Source organism: Sceloporus occidentalis, unplaced genomic scaffold (genome assembly GCF_023333645.1).
Source record: "Sceloporus occidentalis isolate IW3139 unplaced genomic scaffold, rSceOcc1.0.p SCAF_45, whole genome shotgun sequence".
Taxonomy (NCBI): domain Eukaryota; kingdom Metazoa; phylum Chordata; class Lepidosauria; order Squamata; family Phrynosomatidae; genus Sceloporus; species Sceloporus occidentalis.
In genome coordinates, this window is record NW_028317025.1 from 1,806,428 (window position 1) to 1,824,775 (window position 18,348).

General features: G+C 40.7%; 1 protein-coding gene across 1 annotated transcript; it reads left to right on the forward strand.

The window, feature by feature from the left end:
- The first annotated feature begins 441 nt into the window (after positions 1–441).
- On the forward strand, positions 442–1,984 carry LOC149289438 (zinc transporter ZIP3). Its single transcript, XM_089490646.1, has 2 exons — positions 442–648; positions 1,247–1,984. Exons 1-2 carry the CDS (start codon positions 442–444, stop codon positions 1,982–1,984), a joined length of 945 nt encoding a protein of 314 aa, XP_089346772.1.
- Positions 1,985–18,348: the final 16,364 nt, after the last annotated feature.

Sequence of the window (18,348 nt, forward strand, 5' to 3'; positions counted from 1 at the left end):
ACCAGCAGCAACATGTTTGAGGTGTGGTTCCAAGTCAAGTTGTATTAAGGAGCTTCTAATTGTGAAGTCTAAATGTCCTAATTTATTTGCTTGCTTTGTTAAAATTCCATGCTGGTCGAAAAACATGGGAAAACTCCTCTGTGCGTTCAAGGTATAATTAAGATAACATTAACACTATAATTGGCTCACGTCAAGATGTGAATTAACCCATGGATGTGAACAAGTTGAACTTTTCAGTCTGGCTCATGAATATTTCACTTTATTCTGATGCTCGTACAAGTAACGTTCTGTGTATATGCTTTGTTTCCCATGTGTAGTTCCCCGTCAAGCCGTGAGGATGAGTTACCGTCTCCACTTACTTGTTAAACGCAAAGCTTCATTAATTGTTTCGGCCTGACATTGGTGGTCTTTCTTTGATCAGCAAGCATCTCAATAGTCAGAATGAATCTCATATTGGCCAAACTGCTGTGCTTGCTGGCGGTGTTTGTGCTGATGATGTTAGGATCTCTTCTACCCGTCAAGATCATTGAAGCAGATTGTGAGAAGGCCTCTAGGTCCAGAAGAATCCTCACCTTGTGTAATTCGTTTGCTGGCGGAGTGTTCTTGGCTACCTGCTTTAATGCGCTGCTTCCTGCCGTGAGAGACAAGGTATATTACTGTTTAGGTGTCTCTGGTAGTGCATACCTTTTTTAGCAAAATATTTTATTAAGGTTATTTAATTCATTGTCAAAAGCAAAGCTTGTACTATTATATGGTTTAACATGTTTAGAGCTTCAGTGAAATTTGAACCACTTCCTTTCCTTTAGTCTAACCTCCTTGCTTAGAAAAGCCCTTCTGATATATTTGGTCAAATTTACCAAATTGCACTATTATGCATAATAATGACAGATAAAAACAAAAAGTTACAACGAAACCACATTGCTGTGCTACATCATCTTTACACTTGCATTCATTTGTTTAAATTGAGGAGTTCTAGGGTAAGGTGGTTAAAATGGAGCCATCCCCATAACAATCTGTGAACTGTCCCTGCTCATAGTTTTGTTTTATGGTTAGTTGAATGAGACAAGATAGTCACTGTTACTAAGTCTGTGTATAGCACACTTGGACCTCGCTCCCACATCTCAACAGCATGGGCAACCATTTTCTCTTTGATCTTGCATTAGCCATCTGTAAATTGCTTAAAATTTTTATATCCTTTGAAGAGTTCCGTATTGATCTTGTATGACAACCTTTTTATTCTTTGCAGTTTGCCGATATTCTTAAAATGGGAAACCTCAATACTGATTATCCATTGGCAGAAACCATTATGGTCGTCGGATTTTTCCTCACAGTCTTTGTGGAACAGGCTATTCTGACTTTTCGAAAAGAGAAACCATCTTTTATCGACATGGAAACGTTTAACGCTGGGTCAGATGTCGGCAGTGACTCTGAATATGAAAGTCCGTTTATATCATCCAGTCGGAGTCATAACCTCTATGAAGGGGGCCACAGCCATCACTCTCACAGCCTGAACATTCAAGAGCTTTCTAAATCAAGCCCCCTTCGTCTTTTCAGCTTGGTGTTTGCTTTATCAGCCCACTCTGTCTTTGAGGGCCTTGCGCTTGGCCTGCAGGAGGAAGGTGATAAGGTGCTGAGCCTTTTCATTGGTGTCATTATTCATGAAACCTTGGTGGCAGTTGCCCTAGGTGTCAGCATGGCCAAAACAAACATTCTTCTGAGAGATGCTGCCAAGATGGCTGTATTAGTGAGCATCATGATTCCTGTCGGCATTGCTATTGGAATGGTCATAGAGAGTGCCCAAAATATGGCCAGCAGCATCACTTCTGCGCTATTACAAGGCATTGCAGGAGGGACGTTTCTGTTTGTCACCTTTTTTGAGATTTTAGTGAAGGAGTTGGAAGAGAAAAATGACCGCTTGCTGAAAGTACTTTTCCTGGTTCTTGGATATGCTGTTCTGGCAGGCTTGGTCTTTTTGAAATTTTGATCACAAAAATCCACAAACCTAACTCGAAACTGTAAGAACATTTTAAAAATAACATTCCAAGCCAGAATGATAAGCAAACGTAAAAAGGGATTTTCATACCTTATATACAAAAGTCCTTGTTCTGTATCAGTTTAACTATATACTGTATATTTAAACAAAAAAAATCTTTTTTTTTTTTTTTTTTTTTTTTTCTGTCCTTCACTAAGTAGGGCATAGGCCAATCGTGAAAGTTCTTGATGGAAAGCCATGCTTACCATGTGTAGTGCTTTGCCTGTAAGAATAGTATGCAGTACATTGGGAGGAGGATCTGATGTAAACAGGGACTAGCCAAACTCATGGGTTTTCTCAAATGACTGGTGATAGCTGAATTACTTAGATTAGACTGTGTTAAAGTCCGGAAGGTAACATACATGAATCATTTTTGCCACAATCTCTTCTTCTCATGACTTAGTATTGTGCCAGATATTTGCAGCTTTACACATTAGTTTTTGTATGAGCAGAGTTCCCATAGGAGATGTGAGTATGCCTTTTTTATACATTTTTTTGCTACTGTATTTATTAATGTTTTTTTGTGATGGTAATGGTTTTCTGAAGGGACCATCTTGTTAGCAGATCTGTCACATCAGACCAGTTATTTCAAAGACAGAACAAATGACCAGCGTATAGCGGAAAGACTTCCGAACAGCTGTTTTCCATACATCACTGTCTCCAAAAATAGCTTTTGCCCTAATGTAATAAAATCTGCAATGTAGCAGATATTCCCTAAGGGTAAACCTTGAATATGAGGCGACGTAGGGTACTCCATGGTGTTTCATTTTTTCCTAAATTGTAGTCTTTTTGTATGAAAATAATACCTAAATAGTTTAATATTTCTAAAATTATTGTTCACTGCTGACAGTGTTGTTTTTGTCTCAAGTGGTATAGAAAAATACAAAAAAGGGGCCATTTTGGATATATGCCAGGTATTTTTCTTAATTGTATCTTGGCATTGTAGCATATCTGTGCTTCCTGCATCAAACTGGAATACTATTATATATGTTTATTTGTCCAATATCTCCATGCAAGCTGGTAACAACCTGATAAGAAGAAGGTGAGAATTGTAGGGTGCATTCGTACGTTTGTGTTGCTTCCATGTTCACCACTTATTTAGAGCAGAGATAGAATTTACGGATTCCATTTCAAACTGTTCCCATCATCCTTAATGATGCAGACAAGGATCCAGATTTGTCACAACTATGTACACCTAACCCCGATGGCAAACCAGAATGGAGGTGTCATAGATTAAAAGTGTTGACATGATCCAGATCTTTATTTCACAACCATGGACACAACCACTGCACTGTGGTCCCACTGTGCTCCGAGTCCTCTGATCTTATTAATGTACAATGTCTTTTTCTCAGTTGTCCCCTAGGTGCTTGATAACTATATCGGCTGTGGGTAATGGTATGACGCCATTTATTTTTTTTGTCTGTCCACTTGATTATGGCCAGTGCCATATTTAAAAAACAAAATGTATTTAAAATAAAACCTGTTTATTAAATGCCATGGGATTCTTTTTAGTGTAGTTCTTGACGTTCTTCCATTACAGCCACTTTGCCTTGTTACTTGAAAAAATGTCTAATTGAATGTCAATATAAGTTCTTAAGAAGATGCGGCTTGATGCTAGAACTACATTTGCCACACTGACGTTACGTAGGCCATTGAACTAATAAAGTCAACAAATATTAATGATTTTAGTGAATGTTAATGAATGTTACCCACCTCTTTTTGCATTGCAAATATAAATTAGTTATATGTTCTGTTACAGTCCTCCTTGGGCATTTATGGTTGATTTATGATTTTGGTAATTTACTTATACTACTATTAGGCCATATTAAGAAACTGTTGCATACATTGCTCTGTGACCATTTAAAAAAACCCTGTAAATATTATATAAACATTATAGGTTACCTGCACTAATCTATTTGTATGAATGTTATTTAAGAGTGTTAAGTGTCATTTTCTTGGACAAATAAAATTCCATAAACCTTTTTTTTTTGTCTTGATTAATATTTGTATATTAAATGCTTTACGCTTTACTCTATGAACATTAATATCCTAATCAAACATATAATGGCTGTTAACATTTCTGTAGTGCTTTTGTGTTTAGCTGTAATTTTGTTGTCTCTCATTTTAGTGTATACACACACACAAGTTACATAAGTGCTTTCTTTAAATACCATTATTTTGGGCATATCTAATGTATTATAAAATATGTTGAAAAATCTTTTACTCATCTACAAATGCCAATGAAAAAATAGATTCTACAATTTTTACCTGTTGTTTTTTTGGGGTTTTTTTTTGTTTTTTTCTCCTTTCTTCAAGCTATATGGCAATAAGTAGCGTTTTGCTATTTCAAAACGATTTTTTTTTTGTCTTTATTCAAAACTGGTCATTCTGCCTCCAAGTGCCATTTGAAGCTGCTCAGTTCAATTCACCCCTATCAAGCCACATCATTTTGAAAACTTTTTTTAAATGCCAGTATTTTAACTCTTTCCATGCACACATTACCCTTCGTAAAACTGTTTTTGTTTTTTTTTCTTTTATACACATTTTGATTCAGGCATACATTTATAGCTCCTGGTATATATTTCTTCCAAACACCCCAATATGTATTTAGCAACATCTCCTGAGTACAGTGATACCACTCATGCCTGGGCGGGGTGAGTTGTTTTGGAGGTAAAAGGCCACATTTTGGACATGTGCAATTTGGTTTTTGATGTAATCATTGTGCCCCCATATCCTATTTGTGAGATCTTTGAAACCCGGCTAATTCAACTTACCCCATCAAACCATGTATTTTTGAAACCTAGATACCCCAGGGTATTTAAAATGCTGGTATTTTAACCATTTACTTGCACTAATTTTACCACCTTTGTCAAAGTTTTTGTAGTAGTAATTTTTTGGTATTTTTTTTGTATGAATTTGTAGTTCCTGGTATATGTCACTGAGTACAGGGGATGCATATGTTTGGGGGCGAAGAGGTTTTTTGATATTTTTTTTTTAATTTTGACATTTAGTCAGTTTGCACTTTTGCCTTATTTGTGATATCTTTCAAACCAGCCAATTTAATTTCATTTTCCTGGCACCGAAGGTTTGCCGAGCCTTGCCATACACAAACCATACATTTACGCGCACTAACACCATACAGGAACAGACACATGTTAACATCTTATGCTCCATGACACATTACAGTAAGGCAAACACGCTAACATTCTATGCTCATGTACACATGTTTACGCTATACTATATGCTGACATACACTCATGCTAATGCAATACTGTATTACATAAACACCATACATGTTAGTACCCAACTTATACACATACACGCACATACACATATAAGGCTATACATATATGAAATTACACCACTCTAACACTATGGACACATACACACTGAATCTGGCACTACAATAGTAGACATACATACACTCGCAGAACTATAAATATGCACACACACACACTTTGACTCCAGCACTTTACATATACACAAAAACACACTGACTCTGACACTATTGTATACACACAATTACATACACTACTTCACCTTTCTCTCAACTGATAATGTTTAGTCGGGTCTGTGCAGGCCACTTAAGTTCTTCCATATCAAACCATGTCTTTATGGAGCTTGCTATGTCCACGGGGCTGAAACAGTAAAGACAGCATATAATTGTCGAAAATGTTTTTAAATGCTGTAACATTAACATTACCCTCCGCTGTGGGGCCTAGCCCAAACCTTAAAATATCCTTGCACCTTTATCCCTCATCCACCAAACTTAACAGTAAGCATCTGCCACACACAGATTCATCCATTAGACTTCCAGAGAGCAAAAGTAATTTATCCAGAGTCCAGTGGCGGTGTACTTTACGCCAATTCAATTCTAGATGTTGAACATAGTGATCTTCGGCTTTCACTCTGCTCAGAAGACATTTAATGAAGCTCACTACACTGCAATTGTCCTGATGTTGCTCCCAGGGGCAGCTTATTTCACTAAAATAAGTGGCGCTACAGAGAAGAGGCGATTTCTACACACTGTGAGTGTGTGTAATCTACCACTGCTTCCACTTTTTCATTTCACAATAATAACACTTAGAGTGGACCGGGGCAGACCCAACAGGGCAGAAATTTCATAAACTGACATGTGGGGTCCTATGACAGTGAAAGTCACTGAGCTCTTCAGTATGATCCATTCTACTGCCAAAGTTTGTCTATGATGATGGCTGCCTATGTGCTTATTTTTAGCAATGAGTGTGACCAAACCATATAAACTCAATTAAGAGGGGTGCCCACATACTTTATGGACAAATCTATTTGACACCAACAGGGACTTTTATGACATTGCATTCTCAATACATAGACATTAATATGACGCTGTTCCCCTTTGCAGCTATAACAGTTCCCACTGGGAAGGCTTTCCACAAGATTTTGGAGTGTTTTTGTTGGAATTTGTTGGCACTGATGTTGGACGAGAGGGCCTGGCTGGCAATCTCTGTTCCGAGGTCACCCCAAAGGTGTTTGATGGTGTTAATGTTAGGGCCCTTTGCGGGCCAGTCAAGTTCTTCCACACCAAACTCATCCACAGTCATGCTGGAAGAGAAAAGGGCCTTCATCAAACTGTTCCCACAAAGCTGGAATTATGGCATTGTCCAAAAATGTCTTGGTATGAGAAGCAGACCTGTAGCCTAACTAGAAACCATGGGGCCCTGGTGTGAAATATTGCTGCGGGCCCTCCAACAACTGGTCCATGCCTTCTTTGTTCCACATACAACATATGTAAACACAAATTACACACATTTACTCATACTGAGTTACACAGACTCCATCTCACCTCACTTACACAATTACACATCTATGCTCACACACATACACAATTACACATCCATCCTCATACACCTACACAATTACAGTAGACATCCATGCTCACACACACAAGTACACATCACAGCTGCGACCCCTGTAGTTACACCAGTGAAGGGGACATACCAAGACATTTTGGACAATGCTTTGTATATGTATACAGTATACCCGTCTAAACCAGTCAGATAACACAAACCATTATCCTCAGTACAAGCTTTATTGTGAATTTGTATGATAAAGATCCTTTTAAAAAAAACTATCCATTACAGTAATTCAGATAGGTAACTTGTGGCCTGGTGTCTGTAAAAAATAACCAAATAAACTGTTTCACCTGTTTAGATCATGTCAGTTGAGATAAACTTTTAACTCGACTGATGACTAAACTTGTTAGTTAACATGCAGAATTAGTGAACCTGCTAGCAATACTCATCACAACCTTTGCAACCTTAAGCAGTAGCTCAATCTGACAGAATATGCAGTACCCATCAATCATTTTGTATTTGTAGGTCAAGTACAGGAGACAACACCAACAACTGTGGACAGAAGCACTGCGAACTATGTATTGTTTGAATACAATGTTTCATTCCATTTGGTATCATAAGCATAGTGCCTTATTCTTTTTAAATCTGGTGTGTACACTGATCTGTGCCCATGTACCAAATGAAATGTTTCCATAAAGAAAATATAGTGTTTGTTGTTAATGTGACCTATCAGCTTCACAATCAGGGATAGGCAAAGGGTCCATACAAGGATACCAGTGTCCACCACAGATGACAGTAAATGGCTACCATGAGTAATGTTGGTGCCTTTGATAAACCTGACCTACTAAAATGTTTGCGTTTCCACTACAAAGACAAATATAGTGTAGTAAACAGCAGGAGGGAAGTCTACTGTAAAAAGGGAATCACACTCCAAATAGTGGAGACCAGGCAGGGATGCTTCCTGCAGAGACAGCTTCTCGCATGTTCATCTTTGCTTGTGACATCTGCGCCATCATCTGGCCTTACAAAGTAACACACTAATGTGTAACTGTCCTCTATAGCTGTATGTAGCATTATAGAACCCTTATTAATACCATTACTATTTATTTACAACAATATATATATGTATATATTAGGGCTGCAACTAACGATTATTTTAATAATCGATTAGTTGGCCGATTATTTTTTCGATTAATCGAATAAAAAATGCAATTTTTTTTAATTTAAAATAATGTAATAAAAAACGTACAATTTACACTTTCATCTCTTTATTGCAATGGGCTCTCGCTATTCACCTTCTTATTTTACTGACATAATAATAAAAGCTACAAGAACCCAAACACAGTGTTTCTCAAACTAGGTTTTAATACAAAGTTATTATTAAATATTAATTCATATGTTAACTATTTTTCATATTTAATAAAAACTGAGAAAAAAAGCCTTGTTTATATTTTCTTTTATTTACCAAACTGCCCCCAGTTATGCACATCTGACCCCCAGCTTGCCACTCTGCCCCATATATGCCTTATACCTCTTATATGCCAGAGATTCCACTGTGCCCCTGATATGCCACTGTGCCCCTGATATGCCTTATACTCCTTATATGCCAGTGATATCCAACTGAGCCCCCTGATATACCTTTTACCCCCAGATATGTCTTATGCCCCCCTGATATGCCTTATAACTTCCAATATGCCACTCACCCCCATTTATGCCTTATACCTCCCTATATGCCACTGTGCACCCTGATATGCCACTCCGCTCCCCATAAATGCCCTGCACCACCCTGAAATTCTCCCTGATTCACCACTCTGCCTCCCCCAGATATGCCACTCTGAAATTCATTATACCCCCCATACACCACTCTATCTCCCCTATACACCACTCTAACTCGCCCAGATATGCCATTCTGCCTCCCTGAAATTCATTATACCCCCCATACACCACTATAACTCACCCATACACCACACTGCCTCCTCCCCCTCCCATACACCACTCTGCCTCCTCCCCCCTCCCATACACCACTCTGCCTCCTCCCCCTCCCATACTCCACTTTGCCTCCTCCCCCCTCCCATACTCCACTCTGCCTCCTCCCCCCTCCCATACACCACTTTGCCTCCTCCCCCTCCCATACACCACTTTGCCTCCTCCCCCCTCCCATACACCACTCTGGCTCCTCCCCCCACACACCACACTGGCTCCTCCCATACACCACTCTGGCTCCTCCCCCCTCCCATACACCACTCTGCCTCCTCCCCCCTCCCATACTCCACTCTGCCTCCTCCCATACTTCACTCTGCCTCCTCCCCCCTCCCATACTCCACTCTGCCTCCTGTCAGCAACGGAGGTTCACAAGACACAAGGGAGCCGGGTAGAGAGGCAGAGTGGCGTATGGGAGGCGGAGGAGCCAGAGTGGTGTATGGGAGGGTGGCTCCCATACACCCCTCTGACTCCTCCCCCTCCCATACACCACTCTGCCTCTCTCCCGACTACCTGGTATTTTGTGAACCTCCGTTGCTGACAGGCACTTTCACTGCAGCTTCATAGAAGCCTCAGCGTAAGTGAAGGGCAGTAACGGAGGCCGTCTGTGCGATGCAGACCCCACCAGCTGACAGAGAGGATGATCCTCTGCAGGAGACCGGTGGGGGTCTGCACGATGAGCACTGCCCTTCACTTACACTGAGGCTTCTATGAAGCTGCAGTGAAAGTGCCTGTCAGCAACGGAAGTTCACAAAATACCAGGGAGTCGGGAGAGAGGCAGAGTGGTGTATGGGAGGGGGGAGGAGTCAGAGGGGTGTATGGGTCGGAAGTGAGATACCGGCCGACAGTGAGGGGAATCCAGGCCTCCTGCAGCGTTGCGGGGGATCTGCATTCTAGTGTTATAATCCGATCTCTGTTTGAGGTCGGATTATATAAGGATAAAATAGATAAAAATCGATTCGACTAATCGATAATGAAAATCGTTGACAATGATTTTCATTATTGATTATTATCGGTTAGTTGTTTCAGCCCTAGTATATATATATATATATAATATATATAGCGCCAACAATTTAGGCAGGGCTTTTTACAGTACATACATTCAAAGGGTATGACAAACCTAGCATTGGCAGACTAACACAAACCAATACATTAGGTAAAAGAGGGCCCTGCTCACAAGCTTACAATCTATTATGAATAATTATGAATTTGCCAGCGCAGAAGCCGATAGTTCACAACTAGTTGTAGGGCATTTAATGCAGAACATAATGGGATATATTAAATAACTGGAACTAGACGGTGTAGAAAGAAATATAGTATTCCTTGTATGGGTATACCAATATTTGAGCTTTATTTTTTAGTTTATTTTTAGATGATTATAAAAAACAAAAGGACCAGATCTCTCATGCAAAATATATGGGCAAATCCATCTGTGCTGCTGCAGCAGCTCAAAGGAGGAGTCGCATTGCCTACTGGGAATACTGGAATTATCAGAGAGCCAGGCTCACAGTAGGGACCACCTTAAACTGTATACTGTATTAGCCTCTAATTCTGCTTTTCCATAGTATACTTTTAACTTCAGGATCACAAGGACAGGAATTAAAGGGGGTTTCAGTGACATATTGCCTTTCAAACATATGGGCTGGATATTGTTACACTATCTAGAATGTTCAATCTTTTGAAATTGATACGCATTACATGAACCTCATACCGTGTTTCCCCGAAAGTAAGACAGCGTCTTACTTTCTTTTTATCCCTAAAAGCCCCACTATGTCTTACTTTCGGGGTATGTCTTATATTGGGAAAATTTTTTCGAATTTAATGCTTTCCTACCTTTCCTTTCTTCTTTCAGCTTCTTTTCCTCCTCTTCGCCAGTTCTTGTCTCCTTCCGGGTCAGAGGGCACGGACAGCGGTGGGCGCGGCTTCAGTGTTGTGCGCCGGGATCTGACAAGAAACCCCGGCGCACAACAGCTGTTGCCGCGCAGATCACAAGGGAGCGGTATCGGAGGTCATTAACAGACCTCCGGCTCCCTTGAGTGATTTTAAGCCGGGTTGAACCCGGCTTAAAATCACTCAAGGGAGCCGGAGGTCTGTTAAAGACCTCCGATACCGCTCCCTTGCGAGCCTGCTCCTCCAGCGGCGGACATTACTGTCCGTCTCTGGAGGGGTGCCGGGTGCCGCAGGTTGGCACCCCCTGGAGTGTGGCGCCCTGTGCGGTCGCACACCCCAAAGGTCGGCCCTGCTCTAAGGGGCCGGCCTTAGGGGTCTGCGGCCGCACAGGGTTTAAATAAAAACATCGGGGTTTTTTTTCAACTTTATTTAACATCCTCCATGTTAAATAAAGTTAAAAAAACTTTATTTAACATCCTCCATGTTAAATAAAGTTTTTTTTAACTTTATTTAACATGGAGGATGTTAAATAAAGTTAAAAAAAAAACCCCGATGTTTTAATTTAAATCCTGTGCGGCCGCAGACACGTAAGGCCGGCCTTGGTGGGGACTTCCCGGCCCCTTAGAGTGGCGGACCCGGTCGCAGGTGCGGCGGGCCTAAGGGGCAGGCGCCCCTTATGCCCTGCGTTAATGCGGCCGTAGGCCGTAGGCAAATCCCCCGTGTTTCCCCGAAAGTAAGACATATGTCTTACTTTCGGGGTACGGCTTATATTAGCTGACCCCTCTGAAACTCCCGATACGTCTTACTATCGGGGGTGTCTTACTATCGGGGAAACACGGTAGATCTGTCAGGGTATGGAGGGATTCTGCATATAATGCTATATTGTGTATGATTTCATTGTCAAATTCATGTTTGCGCCAATAAACACTGGTACCGATATGTTAGCATTTGTTCTCATACCGCAATTTGTTCTCATTTTACGCTCATTTTTTATTATTGTTTTCCAGGTTCAGAATTCGGGCGTGAAGCACATTGAGTATACAAACCACAGAGTAACAGAGGAAAAATAATATTGTCATTATTTTTGATTATACTGGCTATGGATGTTAAGAAAAATAGATATGAAAATAAACACCCATACAATACCATCTAGGCCACCCTTGCGAGGCACAAGTGTTTTTAAATAGCTGCAAAAAATATATTTTGTTTTATTGTTATTATTATGCTCTAATATTATTTAATGCAAATAATAACCAGATGTGTGGATCAAGGCTGTCCATGAGGACTAGATCCTGTGTGTTGCGGGCACGTGTAGTGTAATTTAAAGGACATCAAGCCTCACATCCATTCACACACACATACACACGTACACACTGGGATGGATGGAGCCAGCGTCCCCCTGCCTGCCTCCCTCCCCCAGATACCTCCATGCTGCCCACGGGTTCCTGCAGAATCCCGAGGAGTCACCCGAAGAGCTACTGATCAGTGACAAATTACAACATGTCCCTGAATGATTAATCACGGAGAGCAGGCGAGAGGAGCAGCGTCAGAGGCAAGAGGATGATGAGGGGAGAACAGACCTGCTTGCAAACTGCTGCGTTTAGAGCTTTAGAGGAGACATCAGGACGGAGCTGATCTGAAGAAGCTCTGCGAAACCGGAGGTTCTACTGAGGAGAATAGCAAGGAGCCCGGAGACATACAGAGAAAGAGACCCACAGGAGAGAAGCTCCAGACCGCCAAAAGGAACCTCCGGCTTCAGCCCTGCAAACAATGCTCTAAAACACGGGAAGGAGACACGCCACAGAGAAGGTGAGAGACATTTGTTTGCACTTAGTATTTATTTGCTACAGTGATGGCATCCCCCCCACTGTAAAGGCGACAGGAAAAATCCTGCAGCAGAAGAGTCAGCATTTTAATGAGGAGAGCAGAGGGAGGGAAGTCATGTATATTCCGGCAGCCAGCACCGTGTGCGGAACAATATGAGGAATCCTCATACATTTAGCATAGCCCCGGTGAAACTGCGGGAAAAGAGCAGGAACCTAGCCATGCCATCATGCGTGCCTATATAGTCACCCAAACCCCCGATATACACACGTATATATTTATATATACATTTTAATTACATTTATTGTAATTGTATATTGTATTTGTATATGTTGCTTTATTGCAGCAGTAGGCTAATTTTGAATGTTCATATTTCTGTATATATATATATATATTATATACTATATATATAATGTACTGATTTATATATATATATATATATAAATACATATACCTTATTGCGATACACAAAGGCACATTTTAACTGAGCGCTGCTGTGGCATATTAACCTTTTAATTTAAATAGGGGCCGTTGAGTATACCCTAGCAGGGCTAACCTTGAGCGCGTCGAAGTTGGGTGTTTGGCCTGAGTAAGTATATTAGAGCGTGTGCTTCTAAAGCAGGTCATGTGTGCAAGAAGAAGGGCATTCCATGCTGTGAAAACATGACATTGTCCATGGGTAGCTCATTCAGTTCTTTCTTAGTGCGCAGTGGAAGAAACCCTTTCATTGCTGACAGGGCCTACGCAATGCCGTGAAATATCGAATTGGTGGCTACCTGTCATAGTGCAGGCATTAAATCAAAGATTTCATTAGGACAGGAACACAACGCAGGTTAACAACAGTTGATTTCTTATTACAGGTAATCACGTCCAGGATTTACCTAACAAAATAATTTAGTGCAACTTAAAAGCGTTTCTTTTTCCAGGCACAAATCTTTTTTATTGTCACAAAGTAGGATCAAACCATTATCATCCTGCAGCTATTTGTAAATTGCTTAATAAGTCGTGACTTCTCACAGGGCAGTCAGATCTGGATTTTGCACCGCAGAGATTACCACCACACGTAGAAAGTGTTCAGCTTATATGAAAGGTTCTGTAATGACATCATGGAATAATGAAAGGCTAATTAGATTACTAATAATTTGGGCTCTCCTGTCTCCCACACGTATTGTGTCATACACATCCCACTTACTTCCTGGCTATCGACAACATCTAGTTTTGGAGATCAACAACCACCACATTTCTGGATTCCCTTTCATCAGTTGTCTCAGTAATGGATCACAAAAATTCGACAGATTCCACCTACGCTTCATTCCGCATCTCCTGTGCTGGTGTTTAGGCTTTTAATTGAAAAATGGCTTTGTATCATGTAAACCAGTACATGATGTGGGAGTGCAACTGTGATGTATTTAAAATAAAATTACATATAAATACCTAGCCACAGAAAGATGACACACTGTTTGATCTTTGTGCAGCTTGGCAATGTGTGCTGTATACATAAATATGGTTGTTAGCTTTATTTATAATTACAGTGATTAACCCTTGTGCTCCTCTGTATACAATGTGTTGATTTCCTCTCTGGAATTGATAACGTTAAGGGTCTGCAGCAATATAACTTGGTGCTCCAGTACAAATCAATATCCATTCTTGAATTTCATCATGTAACACTGGTGGATTAGGGTTGTTCTATAGTTAGAGATGAGAGACACATCTCTGGATGTAGAAGCCGCAATGAGACGTCTGGCACCAGCACCGGCCCTGTGGTTTCCACTCTCCGCCCCTCTGTTTTATTTCTCATTGCAGTGGAAGGCATATCCTCCAATTCGACATTCACAATAGGTGTCAGCCTTTTGTAAGAAAATCTGGAACTCATATGCAGGGTGGTGTCAGCTCAGGACCCAATGTAGGAGGCAGAAATGAAATCAGAAGCAAGCTGGATCACAGCAGGAGGGTAAAAGCAGAGAGAAGTGTAGTCGAAGGTGTAAACTTGGCACTCACCAGGGTTCGCAAGATAATCGTCCAAGAAATAACAGACCAAGAAATGTAAACGTATTCCAGAAATCTGGTAAACCAGTGAACTCTAAAACCCTGGATAATCGAGAAGCAAAATCTTAAACCAGGTTTCAAGTCAAAGGAGAACAAACCAGGAGAATAAAATCGCAGAAGAGAATCCATGGGAACCTGACACCTGTACAACTGCTAAGGCCCCCGGGGGAGGTTAAGTGCCTGAGCCAGGTAAGCCATGCCCCTGAGTAAGCCGTGTTCACCTCCAGCCTCTCCTACAACATTGGAACATTGATGACGCCTACAACAGTGTGTGACGCCCTGTTAGTCATGTGTATAAGCTGGCTATGTATGTGACCTCAGAGCATGCCAGAGACAATGGGGGTGCAGACAAATTGAAGGGGGACAATGCTTTTGAGAGCCAGCTTCTAAAGTGCACACCCCCTCTAAGATCCTGGCTAGAGTCTTGACTTTTAAGGGCTCACTTGCCCTTCAGTTTGACAGAAACAGGTTCTAATACTTAAAAACTAAGAAACAGTCCTCCATGGTGATGTCCCCTTTGAAATGACCGTATATATGTGCAGTGAATAGACATACCTTATATCGCTCTTTGTCCTGAGGTGCAGAACTCTGGTATATCGACATACAACTTGTGTGTATCCTTGGGCTTTTAGGAATTGCTGACATTGTTCCTCAAGGGTCTGGTATATCTGTTAAGGACATATGGACACCTCAGGGAGATTACCAAAGAGGAAGAGTTCAAGCAAGAATTAGCTGAGATGGGTGACATTTTGATTGATAGGTTGATCTTATTTGTATGCAAACTATGCTAAGAGCAGTAATTGGGTCCAGTTGAATTAGAGACAAGAAATGAAGCACCAACGATATTGATCTCAGTGTTCAATGGTTTGTGGATAAAAAAATCAGGGCAAGGTATGGAAAATGTCAAGACTGTGACAGAGACCCTTTCCAGAAATGGGAAGTGTATTCACCCCTGGTCCACGGAATGTCATGGGGATGGAAAACCTTCTCGGAACAGGACCATAGTGAAGTCTTTTTTCACAGATGAGCTATCTTGGTTATTTGCTGCTGTGCAGGGGCAGTTCAACGTTAAAGACTTTTTACCAAGATTGTGCAAGTAGACCCAATAGATTTGGTAGAGGTCTGTTTGTGTCAAGCGTATGTATTGCATGAATTGACATAGTCTACATTCCTTTGTATAAGGATATTGTGCAAGCATATAACCAAAAGTGAATCAAAATAGTCTCTAAATGTGTTGCTTAACCCCTTAAGGACCCTTTGTACCTTTTATGTATGAAGCTGTTTTAACACTTAAATTTTCTCTTTCTATCTTCTCTCTTGTTTAGTGTACCTACACAAGTTATATATTGGGTTTTTTTTCAGAACAAGAAGGGCTCTATTCTGATACCATTTTTATAATATCATCTAATTTCCTATAAAAAAAATTAGAAAAACAAAACATTTTCTCACTTTGTATTTGAAAATATTTTTACTCATCTACAAAAGCTAATGAGAAAAAAAACTGCTAACTAGATACTACTGTTCGTCCTGAGTTTAGAAATACCCAAAGTTTTTATGTTTTTTTTCAAGTTATAGGGTAATAAGTTCAAGAATTTTGCTATTTCAAAACCATTTTTTTCAAATATGGTAACCTGGCTACCATGTCCTATTGGGACATCTTTGAAGCCAGCCAATTCAATTTACCCCCATCAAACCATATCTTTTTTAAAACTAGACACTCCAAGGTATTTCAAATGCTAATATTTTACCACTTACCATGCACTAATTCTGCTACCAGTCTTTTTTTTAACTCACATTGTACTTTAGGTATGAATTTACAGCCCTTGGTATATGTCACTCACAAACAACACCCCAATATGTTTTCAGCAAGATCTCCTGAGTACAGTGATACCACCATGCATAAGTTTGTCGAGTTATTTGGAGGCTAAAAGCCCACATTTGGGAGGTGCACATTTTCTTTTTAATTTTGACATCTAGTCAGTCTCTATCCATTTAACTCTATCCATGCCAGGGTTTTAGGGAAGATACAGCGCTAATTTTAGCCCTTACTCATAAAAACCAACTTCTATATATATATATTTGGACTTTAATTTTACATTGTGTTGGAACTGCATGGTTCCCCTGATGGTGGCATCACTGCGTAGTTAATTTTGAAATGCTACCGCATTTTTATTAATTTGTTAACTATTTTTTTCTTTTTAAATATTTTACTAATCACAATATGATTAGAAAGCTGGGCTCCATTGACTTGCATGGTTGAATGCAGTACTTGTAGAGTGGACAGTGGTGCCCTGGGGATGTGTCCCGGCCGCTGCAAGAAGGGCAGGACGTACTGGTACATCCATAGGGGATTCTTGGGATGTGTTTTTTGGACGTACCGGTACGTCCATAGGGGACTGAAGGGGTTAAGGTAACGCTGGTTAAACATGGCAGTGGGAAACAAATCGGGAGTGTATACAGAATTGACAGGAACATGACAACAACTGCTGACACTAATGGAAATTGTGCCAGCCAAGCCATGTCTCTGAAGCATGTCTGCAGTTAACCCTCCAACACTGGAACACTGATGATGCCACATGTAGCATCCATTGGCATGTCGCTGTCTTCATCGTGCATGCAACACTCCTGGGCATGCATGATGTGCTTTTCCTGCGTGGGGAGCATGGAGCATTCTTGCAGGAAGGGATACACCAGCCAAGTAGGTGACTTAGGTAGTAGTAAGGCATTATACATGAGGGTTACTAGGAATAAATGGTTTGGGGCCTGTAAGTGCTAGGCTGGTGGCCATGTCAGTCCAAATTCTGCACTGGGCAGTACTTGGCCAAGTTAAACCGGCTTTTTCTTTGACTAAGCAGAGCCTTAGAATATGTACAGGACACATGCGTAGAGCAAGACAACATTCAATGGTGCTGGTAGAGTTGACATGGCACACATAAATGCATGCACATAAAAAAAGGTTTAAGCTACAGTATTGGGATGTGCTAGAGACTTGTGTAGACTATGGAGATCAACATTGGTTTTGTCAGTGAAGATTTTGTGATAAGAAGAGGATGACCCAAATTTGTAAACATTTGAGTAGGCCTCTTAGTGCCAACCATGCATGTGATACATGTTTGTCAAAAAGAACCTTAAATGTTTCTGTAGTGTTGTGGATCCATTTTACCGGGTCCCAGAGATACTCTTGCAAACTTAACAGTACTAACATGGCTTCCATTAAAGAAGAAAGTAGCATGTTTATTGTCAATTGTGCTGTTTTCCTCTGGAGGCAATAATAATATTGTTCATTGTCATATAATGATCACAAGGTACTTTAAACAAAGTTGATTGCTCCCTTTGGGCAGCATCTCCCCATGGAGCAGGCAACCTAAAGCTGTGGCAGTGAAATTATGTGTTGTTTATGGGTCTTTCTGCCTTAAGTTTTGTCTTCAGCAAGTGAAATACATGCTTGCACCATTGCAGAATATTCCACTTCTTTGTCTGAAGAAAACTTCTGGGTTGCTTTCGCATTATGTTTTGGGTCATTTTCCATCTGTAAAGTGAAGCGCCGTCAAATCAACTTCGCTGAATTAGGCTGAATCCGAGCAGACAATATATCCCTATACACTTCAGAATCCAGCTGCTTCTGTCATTTGTCACATCACCAAACACTAGTGACCCAGAAGCCATGCATGCCCATGCTATTGTGTTTTACATATGATATGGCATGCTTTCGGATCATGAGCTGTTCAAGCCTTCTCCAAACTG